The sequence below is a fragment of the Pan troglodytes genome, chromosome 12, assembly GCF_028858775.2.
Source record: "Pan troglodytes isolate AG18354 chromosome 12, NHGRI_mPanTro3-v2.0_pri, whole genome shotgun sequence".
In the NCBI taxonomy this organism is placed as follows: Eukaryota; Metazoa; Chordata; class Mammalia; order Primates; family Hominidae; genus Pan; species Pan troglodytes.
In genome coordinates, this window is record NC_072410.2 from 42171056 (window position 1) to 42192916 (window position 21861).

At 40.5% G+C, this 21861-nt stretch overlaps 1 protein-coding gene across 9 annotated transcripts in view; it reads right to left on the reverse strand.

Annotated features, from left to right (window-relative positions):
- Positions 1-21861, reverse strand: part of CTNNA2 (catenin alpha 2) — a 1472650-nt gene that overhangs the window by 83945 nt on the left and 1366844 nt on the right. For all 9 annotated transcript variants that reach the window (XM_054678551.2, XM_016948864.3, XM_016948863.3 and 6 more), the window contains one exon: positions 18134-18334. In XM_054678551.2, coding sequence (XP_054534526.1) covers positions 18134-18334 — 201 coding nt within the window. The remainder of the gene's footprint in view (positions 1-18133; positions 18335-21861) is intronic.

A 21861-nucleotide genomic window follows, 5' to 3' on the forward strand; every position in this document is an offset into this window, starting at 1 on the left:
GCCTGCCCTAAAAGAGCTCCTGAAGGAAGCACTAAACATGGAAAGGAACAACCGGTACCAGCTGCTGCAAAATCATGCCAAAATGTAAAGACCATCGAGACTAGGAAGAAAATGCATCAACTAACGAGCAAAATCACCAGCTAACATCATAATGACAGGATCAAATTCACACATAACAATATTAACTTTAAATGTAAATGGACTAAGTGCTCCAATTAAAAGACACAGACTGGCAAATTGGATAAAGAGTCAAGACCCATCAGTGTGCTGTATTCAGGAAACCCATCTCACGTGCAGAGACACACATAGGCTCAAAATAAAGGGATGGAGGAAGATCTACCAAGCAAATGGAAAACAAAAAAAGGCAGGGGTTGCAATCCTAGTCTCTGATAAAACAGACTTTAAACCAACAAAGATCAAAAGAGACAAAGAAAGCCATTACATAATGGTAAAGGGATCAATTCAACAAGAAGAGCTAACTATCCGAAATATATATGCAACCAATACAGGAGCACCCAGATTCATAAAGCAAGTCCTGAGTGACCTACAAAGAGACTTAGACTCCCACACATTAATAATGGGAGACTTTAACACCCCACTGTCAACATTAGACAGATCAACGAGACAGAAAGTCAACAAGGATACCCAGGAATTGAACTCAGCTCTGCACCAAGCAGACCTAATAGACATCTACAGAACTCTCCACCCCAAATCAACACAATATACATTTTTTTCAGCACCACACCACACCTATTCCAAAATTGACCACATACTGGGAAGTAAAGCTCTCCTCAGCAAATGTAAAACAGAGATTATAACAAACTATCTCTCAGACCACAGTGCAATCAAACTAGAACTCAGGATTAAGAATCTCACTCAAAACCACTCAACTACATGGAAACTGAACAACCTGCTCCTGAATGACTAGTGGATACATAACGAAATGAAGGCAGAAATAAAGATGTTCTTTGAAACCAACGAGAACAAAGACACAACATACCAGAATCTCTGGGACACATTCAAAGCAGTGTGTAGAGGGAAATTTATAGCACTAAATGCCCACAAGAGAAAGCAGGAAAGATCCAAAATTGACACCCTAACATCACAATTAAAAGAACTAGAAAACAAGAGCAAACACATTCCAAAGCTAGCAGAAGGCAAGAAATAACTAAAATCAGAGCAGAACTGAAGGAAATAGAGACACAAAAAACCCTTCAAAAAATTAATGAATCCAGGAGCTGGTTTTTTGAAAGGATCAACAAAATTGATAGACCACTAGCAAGACTAATAAAGAAAAAAAGAGAGAAGAATCAAATAGACACAATAAAAAATGATAAAGGGGATATCACCACCAATCCCACAGAAATACAAACTACCACCAGAGAATACTACAAACACCTCTATGCAAATAAACTAGAAAATCTAGAAGAAATCGATAAATTCCTCAACACATACACTCTCCCAAGACTAAACCAGGAAGAAGTTGCATCTCTGAATAGACCAATAACAGGAGCTGAAATTGTGGCAATAATCAATAGCTTACCAACCAAAAAGAGTCCAGGACCAGATGGATTCACAGCCGAATTCTATCAGAGGTACAAGGAGGAACTGGTACCATTCCTTCTGAAACTATTCCAATCAATAGAAAAAGAGGGAATCCTCCCTAACTCATTTTATGAGGCCAGCATCATTCTGATACCAAAGCCAGGCACAGACACAACAAAAAAAGAGAATTTTAGACCAATATCCTTGATGAACATTGATGCAAAAATCCTCAATAAAATACTGGCAAAACGAATCCAGTAGCACATCAAAAAGCTTATCCACCATGATCAAGTGGGCTTCATCCCTGGGATGCAAGGCTGGTTCAATATACGCAAATCAATAAATGTAATCCAGCATATAAACAGAGCCAAAGATAAAAACCACATGATTATCTCAATAGATGCAGAAAAAGCCTTTGACAAAATTCAACAACCCTTCATGCTAAAAACTCTCAATAAATTAGGTATTGATGGGATGTTTTTCAAAATAATAAGAGCTATCTATGACAAACCCACAGCCAATATCATACTGAATGGGCAAAAACTGGAAGCATTCCCTTTGAAAACTGGCACAAGACAGGGATGCCCTCTCTCACCACTCCTATTCAACATAGTGTTGGAAGTTCTGGCCAGGGCAATTAGGCAGGAGAAGGAAATAAAGGGTATTCAATTAGGAAAAGAGGAAGTCAAATTGTCCCTGTTTGCAGATGACATGATTGTATATCTAGAAAACCCCATTGTCTCAGCCCAAAATCTCCTTAAGCTGATAAGCAACTTCAGCAAAGTCTCAGGATACAAAATCAATGTACAAAAATCACAAGCATTCTTATATACCAACAACAGACAAACAGAGAGCCAAATCATGAGTGAACTCCCATTCACAATTGCTTCAAAGAGAATAAAATACCTAGGAATCCAACTTACAAGGGAAGTGAAGGACCTCTTCAAGGAGAACTACAAACCACTGCTCAATGAAATAAAAGAGGATACAAACAAATGGAAGAACATTCCATGCTCATGGGTAGGAAGAGTCAATATCGTGAAAATGGTCATACTGCCCAAGGTAATTTACAGATTCAATGCCATCCCCATAAAGCTACCAATGACTTTCTTCACAGAATTGGAAAAAACTACTTTAAAGTTCATATGGAACCAAAAAAGAGCCCACATCGCCAAGGCAATCCTAAGCCAAAAGAACAAAGCTGGAGGCATCACACTACCTGACTTCAAACTATACTACAAGGCTACAGTAACCAAAACAGCATGGTACTGGTACCAAAACAGAGATATAGATCAATGGAACAGAACAGAGCCCTCAGAAATAATGCCGCTTACCTACAACTATCTGATCTTTGACAAACCTGAGAAAAACAAGCAATGGGGAAAGGATTCCCTATTTAATAAATGGTGCTGGGAAAACTGGCCAGCCATATGTAGAAAGCTGAAACTGGATCCCTTCCTTACACCTTATACAAAAATCAATTCAAGATGGATTAAAGACTTAAACGTTAGACCAAAAACCATAAAAACCCTAGAAGAAAACCTAGGCATTACCATTCAGGACATAGGCATGGGCAAGGACTTCATGTCCAAAACACCAAAAGCAATGGCAACCAAAGCCAAAATTGACAAATGGGATCTAATTAAACTAAAGACCTTCTGCACAGCAAAAGAAACTATCATCAGAGTGAACAGGCAACCTACAAAATGGGAGAAAATTTTCGCAACCTACTCATCTGACAAAGGGCTAATATCCAGAATCTGCAATGAACTCAAACAAATTTACAAGAAAAAAACAAACAACCCCATCAAAAAGTGGGCAAAGGACATGAACAGACACTTCTCAAAAGAAGACATTTATGCAGCCAAAAAACACATGAAAAAATGCTCATCATCACTGGCCATCAGAGAAATGCAAATCAAAACCACAATGAGATACCATCTCACACCAGTTAGAATGGCAATCATTAAAAAGTCAAGAAACAACAGGTGCTGGAGAGGATGTGGAGAAATAGGAACACTTTTACACTGTTGGTGGGACTGTAAACTAGTTCAACCATTGTGGAAGTCAGTGTGGCGATTCCTCAGGGATCTAGAACTAGAAATAGCATTTGACCCAGCCATCCCATTACTGGGTATATACCCAAAGGACTATAAATCATGCTGCTATAAAGACACATGCACACGTATATTTATTGCGGCATTATTCACAATAGCAAAGACTTGGAACCAACCCAAATGTCCAACAATGATAGACTGGATTAAGAAAATGTGGCACATATACACCATGGAATACTATGCAGCCATAAAAAATGATGAGTTCATGTCCTTTGTAGGGACAAGGATGAAATTGGAAATCATCATTCTCAGTAAACTATCGCAAGAACAAAAAACCAAACGCTGCATATTCTCACTCAGAGGTGGGAATTGAACAATGAGATCACATGGACACAGGAAGGGGAATATCACATTCTGGGGACTGTGGTGGGGTGGGGGGAGGGGGAGGGATAGCACTGGGAGATATACCTAATGCTAGATGACGAGTTAGTGGGTGCAGCGCACCATCATGGCACATGTATACATATGTAACTAACCTGCACAATGTGCCCATGTACCCTAAAACTTAAAGTATAATAATAATAAAAAAAAAATTAAAAAAAAAAAAGAAGTTAGGGGAAAAAACAACAAATTAAATCTGAAGAAAGTAGAAGGAAAGAAATAATAAAGACAAGAAAAGGAATTAACGAAATAGAAAACACTTATAGAGAGGATATACAAAGCCAAAAGGTGATTCTTTTTAAAGACTGATAAGACTGCTGCCGGGTGCAGTGGTTCACTCCTGTAATCCCAGCACTTTGGGAAGCTGAGGTGGGTGGATCACTTGAGGCTAGGAATTCACGACCCACCTGGCCAACATGACGAAACCCCGTCTCTACTAAAAATACAAAACTTAGCCAGGCGTGGTGGTACATACCTGCAGTCCCAGCTACTTGGGAGGCTGAGGCACAAGAATGGCTTGAACCCAGGAGGTGGAGGTTGCAGCGAGCCAAGATTGCGCCACTGCACTCCAGCCTGGGCGACACAGAGCGAGACTCTGTCTCCAAAAAAGAAAAAAAAAAATAAAGACTACAAATCCTTATAAAGACTGACTGAGGAGAAAAAAAGAAAGACACAGATAACCAAAATCAGGAATGAAAAGGAAGACATCACTGCCGATCCTAGAGGTATTATAAAGAATACTTTCTTTTTTTTTTTCTTTTTTATTGATCATTCTTGGGTGTTTCTCGCAGAGGGGGATTTGGCAGGGTCACAGGACAATAGTGGAGGGAAGGTCAGCAGATAAACAAGTGAACAAAGTTCTCTGGTTTTCCTAGGCAGAGGACCCTGCGGCCTTCCGCAGTGTTTGTGTCCCTGGGTACTTGAGATTAAGGAGTGGTGATGACTCTTAACGAACATGCTGCCTTCAAGCATCTGTTTAACAAAGCACATCTTGCACCGCCCTTAATCCATTCAACCCTGAGTGGATACAGCACATGTTTCAGAGAGCACAGGGTTGGGGGTAAGGTCACAGATCAACAGGATCCCAAGGCAGAAGAATTTTTCTTAGTACAGAACAAAATGAAAAGTCTCCCATGTCTACCTCTTTCTACACAGACACAGCAACCATCCGATTTCTCAATCTTTTCCCCACCTTTCCCCCCTTTCTATTCCACAAAACCGCCATTGTCTTCATGGCCCGTTCTCAATGAGCTGTTGAGTACACCTCCCAGATGGGGTGGTGGCCGGGCAGAGGAGCTCCTCACTTCCCAGTAGGGGCGGCCGGGCAGAAGCGCCCCTCACCTCCCGGACGGGGCGGCTGGCCGGGCGGGGGGCTGACCCCCCACCTCCCTCCCGGACGGGGCGGCTGGCTGACCCCCCCACCTCCCTCCCGGACGGGGCGGCTGGCCGGGCAGGGGGCTGACCCCCCCACCTCCCTCCCGGACGGGGCGGCTGGCCGGGCGGGGGGCTGACCCCCCCACCTCCCTCCCGGATGGGGCGGCTGGCCGGGCGGGGGGCTGACCCCCCACCTCCCTCCCGGACGGGGCGGCTGGCCGGGCGGGGGGCTGACCCCCCCACCTCCCTCCCGGACGGGGCGGCTGGCTGGGCGGGGGGCTGACCCCCCCACCTCCCTCCCGGACGGGGCGGCTGGCCGGGCAGAGGGGCTCCTCACTTCCCAGAAGGGGCGGCCGGGCAGAGGCGCCCCTCACCTCCCGGAAGGGGTGGCTGGCCAGGCGGGGGGCTAACCCCCCCACCTCCCTCCCGGACAGGGCGGCTGGCCGGGCCGGGGGTGACCCCCCCACCTCCCTCCCAGACAGAGCGGCTGGCCGGGCAGAGGGGCTCCTCACTTCCCAGTAGGGGCGGCCGGGCAGAGGCACCCCTCGCCTCCCAGACGGGGCGGCTGGCCAGGCGGGGGGCTGACCCCCCCACCTCCCTCCCGGACGAGGCGGCTGGCCGGGCAGAGGGGCTCCTCACTTCCCGGTAGGGGCGGCCGGGCAGAGGTGCCCCTCACCTCCCGGACGGGGCGGCTGGCCAGGCGGGGGGCTGACCCCCCCACCTCCCTCCCAGACGAGGAGGGAGGACGCTCCTCACTTCTCAGACGGGGTGGCTGCCAGGCGGAGGGGCTCCTCACTTCTCAGACGGGGCGGTTGCCAGGCAGAGGGTCTCCTCACTTCTCAGACAGGGCGGCCGGGCAGAGACGCTCCTCACATCCCGGACGGGGCGGCAGGGCAGAGGTGCTCCCCACATCTCAGACGATGGGCGGCCGGGCAGAGACGCTCCTCACTTCCCAGATGTGATGGCGGCCGGGAAGAGGCGCTCCTCACTTCCTGGATGGGATGACGGCCGGGCAGAGACGCTCCTCACTTTCCAGACTGGGCAGCCAGGCAGAGGGGCTCCTCACATCCCAGACGATGGGCAGTCAGGCGGAGACGCTCCTCACTTCCCAGACGGGGTGGCTGCCAGGCAGAGGCTGCAATCTCGGCACTTAGGGAGGCCAAGGCAGGCGGCTGGGAGGTGGTTGTAGCGAGCCGAGATCACGCCACTGCACTCCAGCCTGGGCGCCATTGAGCACTGAGTTAACGAGACTCCGTCTGCAATCCCGGCACCTCGGGAGGCCGAGGCTGGCGGATCAATCGCGGTTAGGAGCTGGAGACCAGCCCAGCCGACACATCGAAACCCCGTCTCCACCAAAAAAATACGAAAACCAGTCAGGCGTGGCGGCGCACGCCTGCAATCGCAGGCACTCGGCAGGCTGAGGCAGGAGAATCGGGCAGGGAGGTTGCAGTGAGCTGAGATGGCAGCAGTACCGTCCAGCTTCGGCTCGGCATCAGAGGGAGACCGTGGAAAGAGGGGAGAGGGGAGAGGGGGGAGGGGAGAGGGAGCTCTCCAAGTTTTATTTTTTTCTTGGAGACAGGGTCTCGCTCTGTCACCCAGGCTGGAGTGCAGTGGCACGATCATGGCTCACTGCCAAGAATACTTTCTTAAATAAATGAACTCCAATTTCTTACTCTGGGTAAACAAAAACAACAAAAAAGAGCTTCTTCTTCAATTAATGTTTGAATCTCTAAACCTAAGTCAAATAGAATTTTTCCTGATGATGCCATTAGTTTTTTATTCCCTTTGGCATGCACACTGATCTTTGAATTATGTACCAGCTTTGTCTATGTACCATTCCCCGACTCTTATCTGTTCTCTTTGACTCCAACCCACTTCTCCAATCATCTTGAATGAATCTAGGCCCTTCCTTCTCCACGATCTAGCTCTGTTATTCCTCTGTCCCCTCCTGTCCACATACTGTATGGCTTCATATTGCCTCAGTGGATCTTTTGTGCTCTAAATGCCACTGCACAAGGTAATAGGGCTATTATACCAGCATTTGAATATGTCCTTATTAAGTCCATGTTGTGGGATTTGTCCACACACCCTAGGACTGTTTTATCCAGTTATGCCATTCATTACCCTTATGGTCTCTCGTATCCTCACGTATTTGCAAATATGTATGTGTGACAGATGCCTCTGAGAGGGCCCCCAGTGATTCCTCTTCTCCTGGTATTCATGCCTTTGTGTAATCCCCTCAACCTTGAATGTGAGCTGGAACTAGTAATTCACTTCTAACCAACAGAATATGGCAAAAAAAGATGGGATGCCACTTCTGAAATGAAAAATGATGCTGGCTTCTGTTTTCTTACTATCTTGGTTACTTAACTCTGATGGAAGACAGTTGCCATGTTGTAAGCTGCTCTAAAGAAAAGCCCACGTGGCAAGTTAAATTTGGGGGTAATTTGTTACACAGAAATATATAACTAATGTAGTATGCTATGCTATAAGTAAAACTATCAGTAAAAATAGCTATGCCCTAAGTAAAAATATTGGTAAAAAAATAGCTAGCAGGACACATGAAAATTTCTGTGTAATTGTAGCAACGATGCTTGATCTACGTTTCAAGTATATTTATTGGTTCCAGGAAAATGTGTAAATGAATCTTGATATTTAATTTTACATGTTATTAAACCAATTTAAGCCTCAGTTTACTCAGTATAAAACAGAAATAATGATCATTGCCCTTCAGGGTTTACATAAAGATCAGAAATACATTCAACAAGTTTATTACTAAATTTTATATGCAAATCTAAGCAGTACTCTAGGCACCGGGAATCGGGAATCGAGTGGTAAATAACACAAATACGTTATGCTTTGGAGGCACTTACAAACAAGTAGGATGCATGTCAGATGATTACCACACTGCCTAGCACATGAAAGAGCCACAGTAAATGCTTCTTGGGGCTGTCTTCACACCATGACTTTCTGCATTACCCATGCACACACTGTTTGTTTCTACCAGGCAAAATCACCTAGTCTCTTTTGGAAAGATCTTGGAGGTAAAACCACACGATTCACCATGGAAAAAAAAAAGGTGAGCATAATGGGACACAGCACACCAATTAGTGCTGAATCTGAAAACTGGGAAGTTGGTACAATTTGTTTTGCAAACTGAGCTTCCCCAGTTCTATGCCCTTCTCTCCCCTCAGCAGCCCCGTATCATCCTGGTGACAGTGTTGCATTTTTAATAAGGAATTTCCTGTGAAATCTGCCCTCAGGACAAGATTTGATAAACTTGCTCCTAGAACTTTGCTTTTTATCTTGCTTGCCAAGAAGGCCAATGTTAAACATGGTGTTCCATTATGACCTCCCCAGATCCATGAGGAAAGAAAGTCTTTGAAAGGCTTTACCAACAAAGTAGTAACTTCCAGAAAATAAAAACAAAACACTTCCAACTCAGCTTGCCTAGCCCAGTAGAAACACAGTTTCTACTCAGCCACCCAGTTTCATCCAATATTCTCTTGAAACTATTTCCTTTCTATCTCATATTTACACCACTTTAATTATTTAATTTATATCACTTGATTGAATTTAAATCTTAAGTGTCTTCAAATGCTTTTTTAAAATGTAGCAGAGGCAATGTAGAAATAAACCTTACATACTTTCTCTAAATTTCAATCTTCCTCTGCCTAGACCAATGATATACTAGCTTCTCTTCTGTCTTGAGACATCAGGTTAGAAGTTGAAAATTGGAATCCAGGAGCAAGAACAACAGTACCCTGGCTTAATCTGCTCCCTATTTGCTGCTATTTGTCAGCTGTTTCTACCTCTCCAGACAACTATCATCATCTTGGCCAGTCCCAATTCTTCCTGCATACATTCTTGGACTTTCTTTCATCCGAGTCAATCATCTGTTACCTCTGTGGGAGTTTCTAAAGGCTGCCATTTCCATAAATTCATGTTGGGAAAATTATAAATGTATATTTCAAACATAAATCAAATTTAAGTTTCAGAAGGCAATACATAACCCATGAGATGAATTGTTTGATAAAAGATGAAAAAGGACTGCCTAGAAGGAGGGGGTAAAAAAAAACTCTCTAAATTCCATTCACGACAACTACCCTAAAAGAATCAGGGAGCATCCATCTGCTCTTGTCTAGACACAAATTCCTTTTCCTGAGGAAAGAAAATGCTTGCTTGGAAAGTTTTCTTCTATTTTAAAATAAGCATTTCAAAAATAATCACAAATGGTTTATAACTTAAAAGGATGGCACATTTAATTCTGAAACTTAAGGAACGAATAAAGTATTGAGCATGAGCATGATGCCTTATTTAGCTTAGTGTTTGTCAAAACCCAGCTTAATAAATACAGTCTAATTTGGCATCTGTGATGTTTAAATACTTAGATTGCATTAAGATGTAATAAAGTACTTGCTAAAAATTTATCGCACATAACTTAAAAGATTCTTATCTTCATCATTAAGTATGTGATTTAAGGAGGGTTTAATCCCCCAGAATAAGGTAACTGTGTCATTATGTTACTCATTTATATTAATAACATCTTTGAGTTTCAACTCTTAGTTAAAGCTGCAGGTAATGGAGAGGTAGACTCAGATCTTAAGAGGTTAAAATTTAACAAAAACATGCAAAAAGTCAATACATACACACATGCCTCAGGTACTAAGATGGACAGAAGACAGATATAAACATTAGGACAGATATAAACACAAGTAGAAAAGTGGGTAACAAGGAGTATGAAATACTTGGCAGTATATGGTAGGTTCCAAATGAGTAACACAGGTAATAAGAGTAACAGGTACACCGAAGAGTGGGTTTCTCTGGTCTGGTTAGAAAGGGGACTTCACTGACAAGGAAGAAATCAGGTAGAATTAGAGGAAAGGTAAAATACAGAAAGGCAAACCAGGAGCCAAGTGGGATGGGCTCATGCCTGTAATCCCAGCATTTTGGGAGACTGAGGTGGGAGAATCACATGAGGCTAGGAGTTGGAGACCACTCTAGCCAGTATAGCAAGACCTGTCTCTACAAAACAAATTTAAAATTTGGCAAGGAGGTCATCTGGAGACTACTCTGGCCATATACAGTACTTCTGTTGTTCTTTTGTTCACCTGTTATTTCAGGCCCTCCGGCTACATGCAAAGGTTCCCATTTTTTCATTACCAAAACTATTTCTGGAATACTCCAAGGATGTACCACATGTGCTTCCAAATGAGTGGCTGTTAGCATATTCTTCCTCTGATTCAAACACCTATCACTGATGTGACAGTTTCCCCTCCGTCAGAGAATCTGGGTGACAGGACATTACTACAGCCTCAGTTGTGCACAATTAAAGCATCCAGGCCACCAATTCCAGTGGACACCAGCACTGACTCTGCTAGACACAATATGTAGGCCCCTAATTTACTACACTGTCATTACCACAGATGCTGGTCTCTGATGTCCTTGAAGTGACAAAGAAGCACATGTACTCTCCAGTTCCCAGGATTCTGAATCCATGAAGAACTGGAGATTCATGTCTTTTTTTTTTTTTTTTTTTTTAGTTGTACTTTGACAAACAGGCACTAGAGAAGTGCTGTTTGTTCTGCTGTGTCACCCCAAATTTATGGCCTATACACACATGCAGTTGTGAATCTTCCTATGTTTACCCTACCCCATCTCCACCTTCACATTAAAGGTTTTATTGTTAGAATAAAATTTTGTATCTTACTTTCTCTTCCTGTGTTATATAATTTACCTTCTTTGAAAATAAATGGAACATGTTATACATACTTTTTCCACCTCATTTTTTAACCTAAAAATATAGTCAGAGATTGTATAGTTATTCCCCATTCTGTTTTATAGCTGCATACTACTCCACTGTGTGATTAGACCATAATTTATTCAACCAGTGCCCTAAAGCTAGATATTTGTGTTGTTTCTAGCCTACAATCTTGTAATAAATAACCTTGTGCATACGTTTTTATATTTTTTGCCAGTACATCTGAAGAACAGATTTTTAAAAGTGAGATTGCTTTCCAAATGTTAAATATGTTCTGTTGATAGAAGATGTCAAATTTCCTCCATTTTGCACATCTACAAGCAAAATATAAGATGACTTTTCCTAATCCTTAACAAAGTGTATTATAGAACTTTTGGATTTTTGCCATTCTGATGGGTAATGGTTTCTCAGCATAGTTTTTAATTTGCATTTATCTTATGAGAGAAGTCAAGCAACTTTTCTTTTGATGAGGAATCATTTACATTTCTATATTGTAAGCTATCTGGTTATGGTCGTATTTTCTGAGGTGGTTCTTCAGCCTCTTATGCTGAGAGAGCTGAACATGTCTGAATTGTGGGAGAACACATCATTTACAAACACACCAGTGTATAGGAAATATTTTCATGTTTCTGCATGGTCAACCCTGTCTGAACGAAAATACGGGTAACCTGGTTCAAAGGTTAACGGTCCTAAGATAGTGAAATAACCTGGAGAGAGATTTATAGACTTAGCTTCTCCAGAGATATGTTTACATTTCAAAAGAGGGATAAAACTAGGAACCATGCATTTATATTCCAAAAGTTTTTAACCACTTGGCTACCTCCTGGACAGAATTTGTTTACATAAAAAACGTGGCCAGGCGCGGTGGCTCATGCCTGTAATCCCAGCACTTTGAGAGGCCGAGGTAGGCAGATTACCTGAGGTCAGGGGTTTGAGATCAGCCTGGCCAACATGGTGAAACCCCATCTCTACTGATAATACAAAAAAAAAAATTAGCCAGGCATGGTGGCAACCACCTGTAATCACAGCTACTTGGGAAGCTGAGGCAATAGAATCACTTGAACCCAGGAGGCAGAGGTTGCAGTGAGCCGAGACTGCCATTGCACTCCAGCCTGGGCAACAAGAACAAAACTTCATCTCAAAAAAAAAAGAGAGGAAGTGTTTCTTTCCTGCCCTCAGGAGGAGCACCAATTTCTAAATAAGCTCCTAGATTCATAATGGTGTGGTTCCCCACCTGTAGCACAGACCTCCACTGTATGTGCAGAATCCATCTGCCCTCATCACATTGCTCCAAGAGCGGGAATGGAACATGGGAAACTGACATGCTTACTGTGCAAAGTAACGTTTGTTCTCTGAGCCCCAAAACCTTGCATTTGCTTTTAGGAAAAATAATATAGATCTTCAAAAACTTATCAGATTTCTACAATACTTAGAGTATATAGGTTTTAGTCATATAAAAAAGACATTGAGACAAATTATACGTTATCTATTTAAGGGCTCTTTACTGGATGAGGCTTCTTTCTCATTCTTCCTACACTTCCGACTTCAAATTAGTCATGCCGAAGTAACTTAGACTGTGGATAGTCCTTCCTATCTCTAATACTTAATAGTTTGTCTTCCCAATAAGCTGCCCCTACTACCTCCTTCTGACATCAATCTCATACTCCAGCCCCCCATATTCCAGCCAGAGAGATAGGCAGGTCACTCAGACCTGTCCAATCATAAAACTCTATTCCACTAGCAACAGAAATCAGTCCAACTGAAGGAAGCATAGGCCAAAAAGCCAATCAGATGATTTCCCATTGATACACAGAAATTGGTCTTGAGCTGCAAACCTGAGGCTGCTGGTAGACATATTTTCTACAGAAAAAAAAGAAAAAGTGCAATGCTCTCATTTTTGGTATTCATTTAATCAATACTTACGTATTAAATGTGTTACTGAAAACACCATTCTAGGCTGTGGGTACCTATAGAAACACTTGCCTCTAAAAGCAGACAATCCTGTTGTAAGCAGTCATTTACACTGAAGAGGACATACCATACTAAATGTCAAAACACTAATAGTTTTCTGTGGTCTCCAACTGAGACTAGAGCTATATTTTAAAGGAGAATCTCAACAAACAGATGTAAAGCAGGAGGAGGAGGAGATGAAGAACATTGCAGGGAGGACAGAGGGAGCAGCATGGATATGTTTTGCCTGGAGAATAATGAAGGCCCTCGTCCAGATGGTGCAGAGGGTTTATACAGGGGACTCATGGGCAATAATTGCTTATGCCAAGTGCAGTCACCAGGAAGCCAGAAACAGTGAGGCATATATTACACAATTAATACCGACCCATTCTTGAATGACAAAACATTGGGCAATACAGGAAAAAACCAAGTCCCAGAGGCACTAACTGATTTGTTTAAGGTCACAGTTAGTTGGTAGCAGTCAAGTAACAGTTCTTCTGAATCCTAACCTTGGATTCATTCTACTGCATTGTCCTGGCCCAAATGTACCCTCTCAATAAGATTTCCAGTTTGGATGCTTTCTATTTGCTGGTCCTTTTATACTTTCTAAGCAAAAATATATAGAAATGTTGTAAAAAGAAAAACCTTCCCATTCGTATAAAACTTTAGGTTATAGAGCATGGAAGTAAAAATTATACCATCTGCTTGGCCCACGTATTTTCCAAAATAATGGAATTTTAATCTCTGCATACAGAGTGCTCCATAACATAGAACCCTTTTTAAAATATGCTTTTTTCTTTCTTTCTTTCTTTCTTTTTTTTTTTTGGTCTATTGTTTCCTCTGAAGAAAAAATGTCTGGCAGAATCTCACAGATCTCTTAACCTAGTCACGCTCACATGGCCACAAACTTGAGTCAGCTATCAAATTTACAAAAATGACATTTCAATATAATCCATTCAGTGAAGAATGAGCTACTGTATATATATATATATATATATATATATATATATATATATATATATATATATATATGATATCACTGAATGTGCTTTCACCCCTCCTCAGCTTCCTGCAGCAACCCAACTTTGTAAACGAGATCTATGAAGATGGGTCTGGTCAAGCATGTACTTACTACTAAGCTGTTTGGCAATTTGTTATAATTCAGGTTTTATTGAACAGTGCATCAAATATGCCATGTAAGTATTTAATGGGTCTGCTGTAGATCCAATTTATTGTGTTTTCATCAGCCTAGATTGTTTTATAGAAAATGAACAGGTAAATTTGTACATAATGCTACCCTATAATTCTTAACATACTAATAATCTACAAAATTTTCTTAAATTTAACTCAGCATTCATATCAAGACAAGAAGCACTCTTAAGCAAAGCACTGTCTTTACTAAGGAAAGAAAATAATTCATGGAAAATAAACCACAGATGTGTTATCACTCTTTGGGTACCTCTCAATTTTCCACCACTCAGCGAGGGCAGCCGGGTGGTAAAGTGGGAGTCTCCCTATAGTGACCTACCCCTGCAGCCATTCATCTGTCTACACAGGAGTTTGCCTGTGTGTAAACACCTTCAGCAGCAACATCCAGTTCAGTCAAGGCTGTTTGACTATTCTGCCCTTTTACAGATTCTTCTTCGTAATATACTCCCAACCCCACTCCCTTTTCACTATGTCCACAGTACATGGGCTCCGATCTGTCCTGTTTGAACTTGTCCCTATTTTGGGTTATTTCTTTACTTTAGGGCAGTAATGCTCAGTGCACATTACTTTGCCCACCAGGACCCACTTCCTTCAAGGATATCTGGCAATGTCTAGAGACATCTTGGTGGTTACATCTTGGCATGTAGAAGAAAGAGATGCTACGAACATTTAGCAGGTGGAGTCCAGGGATGCTTCTAAGCATCCCATAATGGACTAAACAGTCCCCAGAACTCTCCCCAAGAAACAATTGTTCAGACCAAAGTGTCAACAGTACAGAGGTTGAGAATGTCTGACTCAGGGTCTTGAATCTAATGGCACAGAATTTTTTAAAAATAAAATATCAAACAAAAAATCAATGGGCAAAACCGAGTAGGTGTGGCAACAACAACAACAACAACAAAAACCATGACATTTTGTCTTCTTTCTCCTTATCTTTCCTCTTGGCATTTTTCCCTTCTTTCCCACTGCCCCCCTCTTTCATCCTACAATGTACTCTCATGACAAAATTTGATAGATTCACATAGAAAAGTGGCCAATTCAACATGGCTCTAAAATTGTTTAAGTCAGAAACAAAACTAAGCAAAAGGTAGATAATTTGGCATCAGGGACATGCACAGGGTTTCTATTTTGAGGACATATATCTTATGTCTCCTTAGCACAGACACACAATGACATTAGAAGTAAATCACTTTAGACAACATATATATATATACACACACACACACACACACACACACACACACACCAACAAAACTTTGTACAACCATAATTACAGAACTGATCCTGTGGTCATCCTCAAACTCCATGTGTCTACTCTATGCAAGCACATTCCCCAGCAATTCTCATTAGCAATCAGTGAGTTAACAGCTGAAGTTTTTTTCTTTCATTTCTTTGGCAACCTCTCTAGTTATTCACAAAATAATAACATTATTCCTGTTTCAGAAAGAGAAGAACAATTGGGGACAAATGCCAAAGAAATTGTATACCTTTGTATTCTAGCTCTTAGTCCACTGACACCCACTTTTCCTTGACACTTATTCCTATATTTTCAATTAAAGTTATATATAAGCTGTCTATTTCAGTCTCTGCCTGGTTACTTTCCTAGTTAACTTCAATAAATCCTGGAAAGTAGAATTTAAATGTCCTGCTCATCTACCGCATTCAATTAGGAATTGGATATGGGCATCAAAATAAGAAAGGTGCCTTTAGTTAAGCCCGCAGAGTGCTCAATCATTGCAAGCTAGGATAAAAATTGTAAAAACTCAGAACAAGTAAGAGCAAAAATCTTGATTAGCAACAACAATCCAGGATGAACGACTATTTGTTTTTTTAAAAGTAGAAAAATCAACCAGGACATTATTTACATATCAAGACTTTGGGTGAAAATTATGTTAAAATATTACAATCAACTAAGCAATTGTCCTTGCCTTTAGATTTTGACCTAGTAAGTGGCACTCCTGTTGTCAAAGCAGTCCAAGATACAATAAGAAAAAGTTCTAAAATGTCATTTGAACAGTGCCTGAGTTATCTGTGGGTAGAAAGTCACATGAAAATTGGCAATATGCTCTGTATCTTTCATCTGCCACAAGTGTCCTTCCCACCAGTCATGAGTAGGCAGGAACTGAGTCCTGTCTCTAGGTCTTCAACACTTCTCTGGTATTATTTATCTAGTGACAGACCCAGGTGAGTGTTACTCTGTCAGATATCTCACATGAAGCTGAGACTTTGTACAAGAATAGAGCTGATGGGCTGGGAACTGTAAGCCACAGAAATGTGAGATGGTCTCCCTAAAGGTTACTAATGAAAAAGTCCTTAATTTGGAGAATTAGGAAAAAAAAATACCTTTTTATAACTCTTCCAAGTGAGGAAAGAAATACTGTATGGCTTGCTTTGTGTTGCTCAATTGAATGCAAAGGGCAAGCTTATGTGAAAGAAAGCAGTGCTGACTCTCAGCTAATTCAAATGCAGTTATATCTTGTCATTATTTTTGTTATTATGTCTAAGTCTAAGTCTGTAAGGATGTTCCAAGGGCAACAATCTCTAGATGTGCTCTTTATAACATGATACCACACTATTCTGTTTCTGCTTATATTTCAAAGAGAATGACCAATACCTGTGTTTATGTATTGTGTTTTACTTGCTATTCCAGGCTAACAAATACCTACAGAACTCTTTGTAAATAATCTTTTCCCCATAAAAAGCAACATATTTCTACCAACACATCTCATCATGCAGAACTTGGAACATGGCTATATCTGACCTTTCAGAGATGGCTATTTTAAAAATGCCTGGTGGCATCCAAAGCTCATAGGCAAACCTATGAAGGTCCCCCTTAGGGTTTGAGGGGAGAGGCCCTTCTGTGCATATATATGCACCAATTCATTATTCATTAACAACCTTATCCAATGTGGACTTACATTCTCTTCTTCTATTCCCTAGTTTCCTCTCATTCCTTGGACTATATATCTTATCTCATATATATAAATCAAGGCCTGAGGAAGCCAAAAGACATTGGTCAAGAGGGGAGAACTACTAAAAACAGGCCAGTCTTATATATTCTCCAGAGTTGTAGATTGTTCTAATTCAGTGGAAGCATTTTTTTTTACCCCAATGCATCTGCAAGCTCTGACAAGCTCCCATAAGTAACCATACCTTACCATAGCAGTGAGTCCTGTGAGCAGCCACATGCCCCTGAAGAAGGGCATGTAAAGCTTTCCTAGAAAGAAAGGGAATATGCTGAAAGCCTAACTCTTTGTCAGCAGCCACCACCTTTCTTGGAGCACATCATATCCACTCACTATCTAGAACCTTTATGCTTTCCACTGGCTGTTCAGAGTTCTTCCTTAAGGTCCTATCCTCTCAAGCAATAAATGAAGAAAAGGTTAAATTACAGATTCCAAGTTCTTATCACATCTGCACTATTTTCTAACCTTGTGACCTCATTCCAGTCTCTTAGCCAATTCAAACCATAATTTTCTCAAATCATAAAATTATCTCATCCATAATTGGAGATAATTAAGTAAGCAGAAAAATTTTATTGTTTGTGAGAATCAAATGATCTATATGAAAAGTATAAAGAAATATATGCATGCAAAGCAGTAAAACTGTCATTCTCCTAATATTATTCAAATTCAAACTCAAAAAACAAAGAGAACACTCAAGTATTCCACCCATTCCACGATTATGTGCAATTTAGAAGCATAAAGGCCTACAGAAATCAATGAAACAGATTTATTCAGTTATAGAAACTAATCAAGGCATTAACATTTTGGCCAGACCTAATACCCATGCTTACCTGTTTCAGAAAGCAATTTTGTAGCTTCCAGCACCTTCTCAGTATAAACCCCAGCTTCATAGTTCTCCATCTCAGCATTGATGATGTGTATGACTCGAGCTGCCCGGCCCCTGATGGCCCCTGCAGTCCGGTCCAGAGTGTCCACATCGCCCTCTTGGAGGGCTATCACACACTTGTTCACATCCTCCAAGATGTGATTTTCTATGGAGAGGACACATACACATTTAGATGACTTTACATAACTCAGAACTTAACCAATTAAAATTGATTCAACTCTCATGAGCCCTTGCCTTAGACACATCTCAATGCATGCCTAATAATACCAAAATTGTATGTAAAGGACATAGTTTATAATTACAATAGTGGTTCTCAAACCTGAGCATCAGCCAGAGGGCTGGTAGCATCACATAGATCGCTAGGTGCCACTCCTAGAGTTTCCAATTCAGTAAGTCTGGGGTAGAGCCCAAGAAATTGAGTTTCTATCAAGTTCCCAGGTGATGCTAATGCCACTGGTTTGAAGACAACATTCTGAGGACCACTGACTTAAAGAATATCCCTTCCTTTGTTTTGAAGTTTGATACTTACACAAGACATGGCCTTTTAGAAGTTGTAGCAGCCAACATGAAGTCAATCTGACCAAGTATAAATGTCCATAAATAAAACCAGAGTCAAAGCTTTGGGCACATGTTTGTTTAATCATGTTTTCATTACAAAAACATTTGAGGAAAAATAAACAAATATCACGCAGTTGGTCTTTTAAAATTATGTCATGCACATGGTATATGCAATGGGAAAACTGATTAGGTGAAGACGATCAGTTTCCCACAATTAAAATACAATCCAGTCTTGTGGCTGGTTCCCTCAGATTATAGTCAAGATCTGCATAACTTTCATACGATTGCCCAAAGTATAAATCAAGCAGGCATAGAGGGGAGGCTTCACTCTCTAATGGCATAGAGAAAACACATTATTTATTCCCTTGCAGTTTTAACAAGTGTGTAATTTTGTATTTTTCATGTCCAGTGTGAGATCTGTAATTCTATTCCTTGTGCATTCTTTAGAAGCAGAATTCTAAGGAAATGTTCAAAAAGTTTAGTGCTCTTTGTAAATAAGCTGAACACACACATACATGCACACACACCAACTAATAAACTGCATGTTTGTATTCCCTTAAAATTCATATGTTAAAATTCTAACTCCCAAAGGGGTAGTATTAAGAGGTGCAGACTTTGGGAGGTGATTGTGTTATGAGGGCAGAATCTTAAGGAATGGAATTAGTGTCCTTATAAAAGAGACCTCAGAGATCCCTCCCTCTTTCTATCCTCTTTCTATCAAGGTTCCAGTGAGAAGACTATGAGAAAGCAGAGTCCTTTGTCTTGGACTTCCCAGCCTCCAGAACCATGAGACATAAATTTCTATTGATTATAAGCAACACAGCTTATGGTATTTTCCAAAACACACCAAGACATGAACACATAAAAATATGTGCTTTTGATAAATATATTTTTAAAGTCTTAAGTAACCTGTTAATATTTTAAAATTATAACTGCCAAATCCAACCAATAGTTCATAAATAGTTAAAATAAAATATTACCTCTTTAAGAAGCTTTTAGGGCTAGCTCTGATTTTAAATTTCCTAAAGAAAGAAAGAGAGTATCCAGCAAATCCTAGTGTCCACTACCGATCTCCCCTACTTTCACTAAATTAAGCACTTAGAAAGAAAATTTATATTTTTAGGACACAGGATAGAAAATTGCAAGTTATAACTGACTTTTCATAAAGAACATCCATTTTGACCTCATACAGTGTGATTTCTTCACTCAAACCATTATAAATTGCTGATTTCTACATTCTCCATTTCTTTAATTTCAACTATAAATTAGAATAGAAAAATAATGAAACGTTTAAATTTTAGTATTTTGATTTCTAAAACTCACAAAAAGTAGCACTTCCCAAATCATGACATTTTCTTGAGACATGACATTTTAATGAAAACATGATTAAACATGTGAACACAGTATATACCTAAAAGGACATCTGAGAGAAATGTTTACTCAAATGAATATTGACAGAGAATTCTAAATGTAAAACTTTGATTAAAAAGAAGCTTCTCTTCCTGTCCTGTAGAATTTCTTAAGACAATTAAAATGTGTCCTGGCCCTTGAGAGTAAGTAACTAGAAAAGGATTTGTGTCAAAATCACACATCCGGCTGCTATTTTCTTTGTATAACAGTAATACAAGAATGGACAAAGTTTCAGTGCAGAGTTTAGAAACAGTAATTTGGAGTTGAGTAAAAAATAGTGAGACGTCTGTTAATTATATTAGATACTAATCCTTCTGGAGTTAATAAGTTTGTTTTTAAATTCTAAGAAACCTATTCATGACCCAATATGTTAAAATGAAAACATATTTTTTAATAGGACTATCCAAAAGTAGAAATATGCAACTAATTTAAGAGGCAAGAAATATGTTTTTATAGGTATTATTATACCTATTTAAAATAAACCAGCACAGGCTAGAAATCCATAACAAAAACATTGCTATTAATTACTCAAATCATCAGCAAATCTGTTACATAGTCAGATTAATAATGTTGTACAAAGTATTAGTTTTATAATTTACTAATTGACTAATTTTATTTTATTTTATTTTTTTGAGACAGAGTCTCCCTCTGTCGCCCAGGCTGGAGTGCAGTGACGCAATCCCAGCTCACCACAACCTCAGTCTGCCAAGTTCAGGAGATTCTCCTGCCCCAGCCTCCCAAGTAGATGGGATTACAGGCATGCACCATCACACCTGGAGTTTTTTTTTTTTTTTTTTTTGGTCTTTTTAGTAAAGACAGGGTTTCACCATGGTGGTCAGGCTGCTCTTGAACTCCTGACCTCAAATGATCTGCCTGCCTTGGCCTCCCAAAGTGCTGGGATTACAGGCATGACCCACCAGGCCCGGCCTAATTGACTAATTTTTATAAATAAATTTTTAAAATTTTAAGATATAGTCATGCAACATAAATCATTTCAGTCAATAACAGACCACATACTTAAAGGTAGTCCCATAAGATTATGTCATATTTTTACCGTACTTTTAAAATATTTATACATGTTTAGATACACAAAACTTACTATTGTATTCCAATTGCTTACAGTATTCAGTACAGTAACGTGCTGTACAAGTTTGTAGCCTAAGAGTAATAGGTTATACCATGTAGTGTAGGTATGCAGTAAGCAATACCATCTAGGTGTGTAAATACAGTATGTGATGTTCACACAATGATGGAATTGCCCAACGATGCATTTCCCAGAACATATGCCTGTCGTCAAGCAACACACAATTACAGTTTACTCAGTGTTTTTCAACCTTCCCCAATTCAGGTCCCTTTTTATGAAAAAATGAGTCACAGTTTCTTCATGATAGTAGTTATATTGATGGATGGTAGACATGTAAAAGCTACTACAGTTCAGAATGTTTTCAAATAGATTTGTACTTTATTAAAAACAATCTACAGGCATGTCTTGTTTTACTGTGTATCACAGATTGGTGGGTTTTTTTTTTCTTCCCCTCCAAATACAAATTGAAGGTTTGTTGCAACTCTGCGTCAAGCAAGTCTGTTGGTGCCATTGTTCCAACAGCATGTGCTCATTTCCTGTCTCTGTATCACAGTTTTGCAATTGTTGCAATATTTCAAATTTTTTCATTATCGTTTTGATGATCTGTGATCAGTGATCTT